The 9,008-nt window shown below is 32.9% G+C and overlaps 1 protein-coding gene across 1 annotated transcript in view; it reads right to left on the reverse strand.

Annotated features, from left to right (window-relative positions):
• LOC106463134 (otoancorin-like) overlaps positions 1-9,008 on the reverse strand; it is a 25,553-nt gene that overhangs the window by 14,660 nt on the left and 1,885 nt on the right. The window contains exons 2-6 of the mRNA XM_013923112.2: positions 8,582-8,660; positions 8,102-8,179; positions 6,472-6,619; positions 3,534-3,706; positions 834-986 (exon numbers count right to left, since the gene is read on the reverse strand). Coding sequence (XP_013778566.2) covers positions 834-986; positions 3,534-3,706; positions 6,472-6,619; positions 8,102-8,179; positions 8,582-8,660 — 631 coding nt within the window. The remainder of the gene's footprint in view (positions 1-833; positions 987-3,533; positions 3,707-6,471; positions 6,620-8,101; positions 8,180-8,581; positions 8,661-9,008) is intronic.

Below are 9,008 nucleotides of genomic sequence, written 5' to 3' on the forward strand. Positions count from 1 at the left end.
TTTGTCTGTGTTACTTAGAACAATGTATAGTTTGTCTGTGTTACTTAGAACAATGTATAGTTTGTCTGTGTTACTTAGAACAATGTATAGTCTGTCTGTGTTACTTAGAACAATCTATAGTTTGACTGTGTTACTTAGAACAATCTATAGTTTGACTGTGTTACTTAGAACAATCTATAGTTTGACTGTGTTACTTAGAACCCATTTACTTTAATTCTGTTTGATTTGGTTTTAAAAGTATGAACAATTAAAAACTATCATGTTAAATCTGTAACTTAAAATGTAACACTTAGTTTAAACAAACATACACAAAATCAATTAACTTGCCATTATATTTACGAATATGAGCAGTTGTTATTCATAACAGTTTTTCTAACTCAAAACTGTTTAAATCATTATAGTTTAAAACTAATCTAACACAAAATCAATTAACTTGCCATTATATTTATGAATATGAGCAGTTGTTATTCATAACAGTTTTTCTAACTCAAAACTGTTTAAATCATTATAGTTTAAAACTAATCTAACACAAAATCAAGAAAGTTACAGTAATTCAAAACTATATTGCTGCGATAATAGGCAGGCCAAGAACGATTTATAAGCAAAAGGTAAAGTTTTATTGATTGGGGAACACACTAAGTGTTTCGACAAAACATTCGTCTGTCTTTTTCATACGTCATCCTTATGGTTATAAATCGTTGTTGCTGCAAATAAAGCTATCCAAAAAATTCCTTCAGCTTTGAAACAAGCGGTTATGATCAGCTTATAATATATATGTCACATTTCTAATTGAAATTTTACAAGAAGTAATTGTAATATAAATATAGAAATACCTGCGATTCACTCAAATCCCAGTATTTGCCAAATTCCTCTATAGATGACGCTGTAAGTGGAAGTTCGTTGATATCCGTTTCTGAAAAACCTTTCGTGAGGTAGCCAAGGAGAAGAATTTCGTCTTCGGTTAAATTACTTACACTACCATAGGCCTAAACGGAAATATATATATACATGATTATATGTATATATGATATAACGTCATCGTTTAATTTACATCCTTAGTAATTAAACCACATGTGGACCTTTTCTTCTTGTGATGGACTTGTTGTATATGTGTTTGAATGTCCTTATACTTAAGACATCCTTTATAACTTGCAGTATGTTGTTGACGACATGAGGGTTTGTTATTTTCATTAGGGCAGTCGATATTTCTGTGTTTTTCCTCACACCTCTTTACATGCTGCCACAACATGACCATATCTCTGGCAGTTGTAACACTGGGACTCCACTACTGCCGGTATTTTTCTATTTTCAATAGTGTATCTATAATACCGTAGTGTTATACCGTTCAATACCGTAGCCTGTATGTGTTGCGTGTTTATACTTTAACCATATTTGTTGTTTTTTGTGTGTGTTTTTTGGGATGATTCTTTCTTTATTGGTGTAGTGTATGTTATTATTATTATATATGTTAGTTCAGCTTCGATTGCTTCTGTGGTAACACGTGCTTGAATATCCTTTAACATAAAGGATTTTGGTTGGGGTCATGCATCTGGTATATGAATGTGATTGTGTAAAACCATTTCAGATATTGGTTTTGTTTTGAATTTCGCGCAAAGCTCCTCGAGTGATATCTGCGCTACCCGTCACATAATTTAGCAGTGGTAGACTAAATGGAAGGCAGCTAGTCAACACCGTTCTTCGCCAACTCTCGGGCTACTCTTTTACCAACGAATAGTGGGAATGACTGTCACATTATAACGCTCCCACAGCTGAAAGGGTGAGCATGTTCGGTGACAGGGTTTCGAGCGCATTTCAGATCTATCTCCTGCCTCCCACAAGAGGTAAATTAAGAAGGACATGAAAAGAAAAAAAACAATATTGCAATTTATTGTATTGTAAGGTATTACTGATGTAAACAGTCATCAGAGTAAGTCGTTATTGGTTGATTTGCTGCCACGTGTCGTTACGTCATTGATACAAAATTAGCACGTTTTATCCGTTAATTGTCAGTGAAGACGACTATGAAATTTTATGAAGAAATCACCTTGTGTTGGTAAGTGCCAACATTATTATCTTAAGTAAAATGGCGGCTTTCGGAATTCCGAGGTATACTATGTGTTGTCAAAATTGGGCCAAATCAAAAATTTTGTTGTCAAAATCAGTTTATAAGAAAACGCCTTAAAATCATCAAATGTAATCGTCATTTATTCCTCTTTCAAAATAGTGCACTTTTGGTTGCGCATGCTGAAAGGTATTGTGCGGAAAACAAAGTATAAAACTCTTTATGTGATATAAAATTGTTTATTTAAAAAAAACTACTATTTCTTCATTAACATGCACGAATGAAACTAATTAAAAATTACACTTACAATAAAAATTTGCAAGTTGTTTCATAACTTATTAATACTCCAACTTTTTGAAGAAATTGATAATCTTTTTTCCCAAACAAAATATTATTTTTAAAAGGATATTTTTACTTTAAGAAAATAGTCCAATGTCATAGAAAAAAGGGTTAAGAATTGTGGACCTTTTTTTTTTATACAACAAACGTTATCTTGTTAAACAACTAACAGAAGTACCCGTCCTCTAGACGGAAGTTATGTAAATTCACGATTAATGAAAGGTTATCTTAGGACATAAAAAGTTGCTTCCCTTATATGTAGTTGTAAAAACAAAACAGTTGATGGATCTTTACCAAATTTGGCATGAAGATTTGTTGGGTCCATGCGGAGATACATGCAGATTTGCGGTTTCACAATTTGTGTTTTTGAGTTTTTATGGACGTTTTTGCGAAGAGGTGGGGGTAGTGATAAAAAAAAAACGCAAAAACTTCCATAAAAACCGCAAAACTGAAAATTTGTAGGTACCCCCGCCTGGACCTATTGAACCTCCACACCAGTTATGATGAAGATCCCTCCACACCCTGCGTAGTAGTTATGTGGACATACACAATAGACAGTACTATTATATTTATAAGATGGAAGCTGCCGCTACTCTATACTAATTTATAAAATAACTCCACGAGTCGTCTTGAACTTTGAATTTGTTAATAGTAAATTTGAGAAATTAAATGGAAAAACATTTCTATGTATACTGTTTGATAATAGTACTGGCACGTGAAAAAAGTTTGAATGATTTAATTTTTCAATATAAGTAGTATATTTCATTTTTATTTTACTGTACCTATAATATATTACGCCATCCTATGTAATCTTTTTGGTTTCTAATGTTTGGCTAGCTTTCGGTGATTAAACCGTTGCTTTCAAAGTATATGAATAGCGTTTCTCTCATGGTTCAGCACAAATTACGAGTTCTGGTATTGAACGAAAGGCCTATTGGTCAGTAACGTGTAACATGCTTAACTAACAATAAAATATTTGTATAAATATTTTCATGAATTTGGTTTAAGATATTTTCTGGATTATAAAAATATTCAAAACAAAAAGTTGTAACGTATGTTTTTCTCAAAATTAGATATTTTCGAATACTAAAAGTTAGCAAATAGAAAGGGCTTAAAACATAACCCAACTAACCATTTTAACCTTTGGCCATAACACCTCAATCTGTTTTTCTTCGAGTTCGTCCTTGCCTAAGAGATATAAACACATTTGAACCTCGTTCTCGGACAACGTTTGTAATTCAGCTACAGAGAAGCCTGCAACCGAGCCTGTTGCTTCTATAACGGAGCAAGTAAGTCGAGAAGTTTCTGTAAATAACAAAGTTTCTATGACAATAAAAAAATTAAAACCAAGCTACAAATGTGGAATATTGATGTTAATTAAATTTCCAATTGGATTGATTCTGATAAAAAATGTAGCTTTCAGAACTGAGATTTTGAAAGATTTTGTTTTCGTGTGGATGAAATTAGTTTTTGAAAATATAATTCCAAGAACTTAAGAGTAAGAGCAAAGAAAAATGTACAACAATTTGAAAACTACACTACAACTGCTCTATTCAGTGTCGACAAGGTTCTTTAGCCAATACCAGGGCTCATCTGGTTGGCTGGGATACAACAGACAAGAGTATTGGTTGAGACGCTATTTATATTATTAAACTAGACCACCGTGACCCGTTGGGTCAACCACTATTCAGAGGTTATGAAGAATTCAAGCTAATTTCAATATTGCACCGAAATGAAAGTTTATTTTGAGATGATTTAATTAAATACTTCAATCCATTCGTGATATTCATAATTCAAGAAAAGATATTTGATTGTTGATTGGGAGTAAAAGAAAAAACCATTTCATTTTTCAAAAAATTGAAGTAAGAAGTTTCATAAAGAGCGCGAACGGTAGTGTGAATGATTTTTTGACTGAGAAAATAAGCAAACAAACAAACAAGCTCAGTGTTTTAGTAGTGTATAGATAGATTCTTCAATATCTTGTTTTTGTTATATTATTAAATTACATGAAAAAAGAACTATTATGGTGTGAACTAGTTTAAACTAGGTTAAACGTGTAAGTTTTATCACCTTTTATACCAGACATGTACAAATCAGAATTAGGGTAATAATAAATAACAGAATATTATTTATTTATTTTAATATCAGTTATTTCTTATTTCTTGTATTAACTTTAATATTACATACAGGTGTTCAAAATTACTTAATTTAAGTAAAACTCTGAGATATTTTATCATATAAATTCTTAATATTTAACTGGAGATAAACGGTCATAGTGTACATTTTTTCAAAATTTTCAGGCAATGCTACATACAGGATATCTTGCGTATAGCCTCCCTAATATTGAACTGATAGACTAGAGGGAGGGCAATCACTTACCGCCTAGACTGCTACTCTAGACCGAATAGCGAACTTGAGTGTCATTTTTATATTTAACCTGTGTCCAGCGATATATCGCGGCCTCGAACCTTAGACGTGATGGGCTCTAGCTCTATCTGTTATTCACTAGGCCACCTGCCCCTCCTCTTAAGTAATATTTATTTATCTACTTTTTTACCGCGATATTAGCGTTTAAGTCTGCAAGAGATTGTTATTGAACTATAAGTCATGCGTTTCTAGTTCAGCTTATACAATCCGTTCATAAAATATTACGTACTTAAAAACAGGTAGACGAACAACGAATTATACATATAAGGAGGAGTTTTATTGAGGGTGAAACATACTACATGTTTCGCCAGAACATTGGTCTTTCTTTCTCAGGTATAGTAAAATATATATTGAAGTTGATAGGAAAATATACATGTTGATTTGATAAACATAGTATTGTTAAAGCCGATACAACCAAAATTGGGTTTGAATTTCGCGCAAAGCTACTCAAGGGCTAACTGAGCCAGCCGTCCCAAATTTAGCAGTGATAGACTAGAGAGAAAGGAGCTATTCAACACGACTCACCGCCAACTCTTGGGTTATTCTTTTGCCAACGAATAGTGGGATTGACCGTCACATTAAACGCCCTCATGGCTGAAAGGGCAAGCATAATCGGTGACGGAGGTTCGAATCAACGACACTAGGATTGTGAGTAGAGCACCCTAACCATCAGGCCTACAAGCAAAGATAGGTGAATTTTGGCTAGCAGATGTAGTTTGGTAAACTGACATTACGTAATAAATCTTTTATTGGTTATGAAGATCAGTGTAATCGTTTCGTCTGGCTTTTATTATTTTATACATTCTGATACTCATATAAGTTGACAACATAACAACTTAGAACTTTTGGTATTTATAAAACTGTTTGCAATAACAAGCAGGCCAGCTTTATAATTTGTAAATTATTTTTTTCAACAGCTTTTATAAGACCGTATTGTTCTTTAGCATATTGATTATTATGTGTGATTAAGTAATAAAAGACCGCATTGCCGCTAGGCGTCACTGTTGTAGTTTTTTTAACTTATTGTCGTTGCGTTTGTGATTGATGTAAACATTGTTTAAAGCACGAGTTTCCAAAAAAAAAATAAATAAAAAATACTCACCAAACAGAAAATGTTACAGAGAAATAGTACCAATTTTAACTGTGTAAATGAATGCATGAAACTGTCACGAGTATGATTCAAAAGTCAAGTCTTGGTAAATTAGGCTTAGAGTTTAAGTCAAAACAAATCCTCTTATTAAATATATATTTGCCTCTGTGTAACAGGTTATCTAACTATACACGTAAAGTTTAAAGATATGAATAGTGGAAATATGGCTGTTTCGAGATAAACCTATAATTATTTATTTTAAGTTTTGACGAAGTAGAATTTAAACAGTCTGTTCTGTTCTGTAGAGAGTTTGTTGTAATTTATTTATTTGTGTCAGTGACTTAGCAGAACGACCGATTTTAGATTTTTTAAATATTACTGTTAAAATTCGCTTGAGAGTTGTTAAACGCAAAGCTTAACAATGGGCTATCTGTGCTGTGCCCACCACGAGTATTGAAATCCGTTTTTTAGCGTTATAAGCCTTCATAAGTATTGCCGAGCCATTGAGGGGGTGGGAAGGCAGTTATTCAATGTTTAACAAAATAATGCACACCTCGTTTACTCCGATAATCAGAAGTCTGTTCTTTCAGGAAGTCTTCTGCTACCTTTTGCTTAGCTTGGTTAACTCGCTTCCATAATCTTTTCTTCTGGTTCATGAGGGTGTTGCGTTCATCCTCGGTAATTTCGGCCATGCACAAACCCTGTTTGAATAGAAACAACACGCAATCTAATGGGCTAAAGTTGGTGAAAAGGTTGGATATATCTTTTTTTTTCCCCTCAATAATAATTACGGATCACTTTTTGTTTGTTTTAGAATTTCACCCAAAGCTACACGAAAGGTTGTTTGCACACAATCGTTCCTTTTTTTGTGCATTTTCGAATATGAGTGCAAAGCTACTCAAGGGCTACTCTTTTATTAACGAAAAGTGGGATTGACCGAAACATCATAACACCACGACGTCTGAAAGGGCAAGCATGTTTAGTGACGAGATACGAACATACAGCCCATAGATTTCGAGTTGAGCGTCCTAACCACCAGGCAATGCTAGGCCTAGTTTCTTAGTGTTACAGATGTTCTTTTCTCATTGCCAAACCACCAAGCGGAAGCTATCATATAAGTGATTTAGAGATGTTTTTTTTTCAGTTTTTATGGATAAGGAAATTTTTTTAAAGTGTTAACGTCAAAAAGTTTTTTAAAGTGTTATGACAATAAATAATAACACACGTAAACGCAAAATTTGTGTTTTAACAAAATAATTTATATTGCAGTAAGAAAAAAACTTGTCCAGTGACAGAACTTCAAAACAGGATTATTCTATGTTTATTAAAACTTCCTTCAAACCCCTTTCAGTTTGTGTGATTCTACCGGTGAAATACTAACTTTTAACTTCTTGTTCGTAAGGTGTTAGAACTATTGTGTTTTTTTTTTCACGCTTCCTGAACCAGTTGATGAAAGATAGCTTTTTGAGACACTGAAACAATATTATTAACGTTCACGGAGTCACATGAAAACTAAACACATTTTAACCGCGGTAACCTGAAATGAAACATTATTACTAACGTTCACAGTATTATATGAAAACTAAACACATTTTAACTGCAGTAACCTGAAATGAAACATAATTACTAACGTTCACAGTATTATATGAAAACTAAACACATTTTAACTGCAGTAACCTGAAATGAAACATTATTATTAACGTTCACAGTATTATATGAAAACTAAACACATTTTAACTGCAGTAACACGGTAAATATTTCTATACCGAATCTTTATTACTTTAACAGTAAATATAAGCAATTCGATTATCAATATTAGACCAGTAAAATCTAAAATTTTTCTTTATTCTTCAACATATCTATCTGTGATGGGAAAATTGGGCGGTGGTATATTTGTTATTATACATCGTTTTTTTAGGTTTTCACCAAAAACATGCACTTAAATCAGGTATGAAATGATTTTTTAAAGAATTGTTGGTTTGTTTCAAAGGAAGGCCACTTTCGGCTATCTGCTGTGTCCACTGCGGGGAATCTAACTCCAGATTTTAGGCCGGAAACTTACCGCTGTCCCACCGGGAAACCTATTTTTAGAACGAAAGAGTTTTAATATAGAACAGTATTTGTGTGTAGCTGATCAACTGTAGTGTTTCGTACTGTTTTAAAGTCTCGCTAGAAATCCTTACCATCTTCGTAGACTCTGACATTTTCATCATGTCGTTCCAACAGCTGCTCAGATCTTTGGAGAGGTCAGCAAGAACATTCTGAAATAATTCATTTCAATTAAACGCAATATCTACAGCATAACAAAGAACTGTAGACAGTATTCCTATTTCTGTCGTAAGCTTTATATTAAAGCAGGAATACCTAATCAAAAGTTCATCTAACATGTTTACTAGACTTGATTATAAAACATAGATTTCTTTATCAGGATAGTAAACAACTTTCATTTATAGGTGGAGCAACTTAGATGTAGAGTTAAATCCATGACAACTTTCAGTGAAGAACACACATAATTTAGGGATTCTAATCACGCAAAAAAAAAACACAAAGTGGTTAAGCCTTTTACTAATGACAACATGGCTAAATGAGGGACTACTTAGATCGATTAAGTTTGGGTAAGTAATAAAATATCGTAATAGACTTTAGAAAAAGTGATTCATTACATCCGGGATCTGCGACAACTCTTGTTCATTCATAGTCATCAGGAAACATCCTAGACATCGAACTCCAGTAGTGGTCATTCTGGAGAGTGTAGAAAACCAAATATTAACACAAACTTAGAAACAAAAACCCAAGTTAAGTTGTAAATGTATATATCTTGTTTCTAGCAGTGAAAACAGAAGAACAGATGGAGATATAAACGTTAACAGACCGGTTAAACCTTACTAAATATTAACATAAACTTAGAAACAAAAACCCAAGTTAAGTTGTAAATGTATATATCTTGTTCCTAGCAATGAAAACAGAGGAAAAGATGGAGATATAAACGTTAACAGACCGGTTAAACCTTACTAAATATTAACACAAACTTAGAAACAAAAACCCAAGTTAAGTTGTAAATGTATATATCTTGTTCCTAGCAATGAAAAC

This window comes from Limulus polyphemus, unplaced genomic scaffold (assembly GCF_000517525.1).
Source record: "Limulus polyphemus unplaced genomic scaffold, Limulus_polyphemus-2.1.2 Scaffold1332, whole genome shotgun sequence".
Lineage (NCBI taxonomy): Eukaryota > Metazoa > Arthropoda > Merostomata > Xiphosura > Limulidae > Limulus > Limulus polyphemus.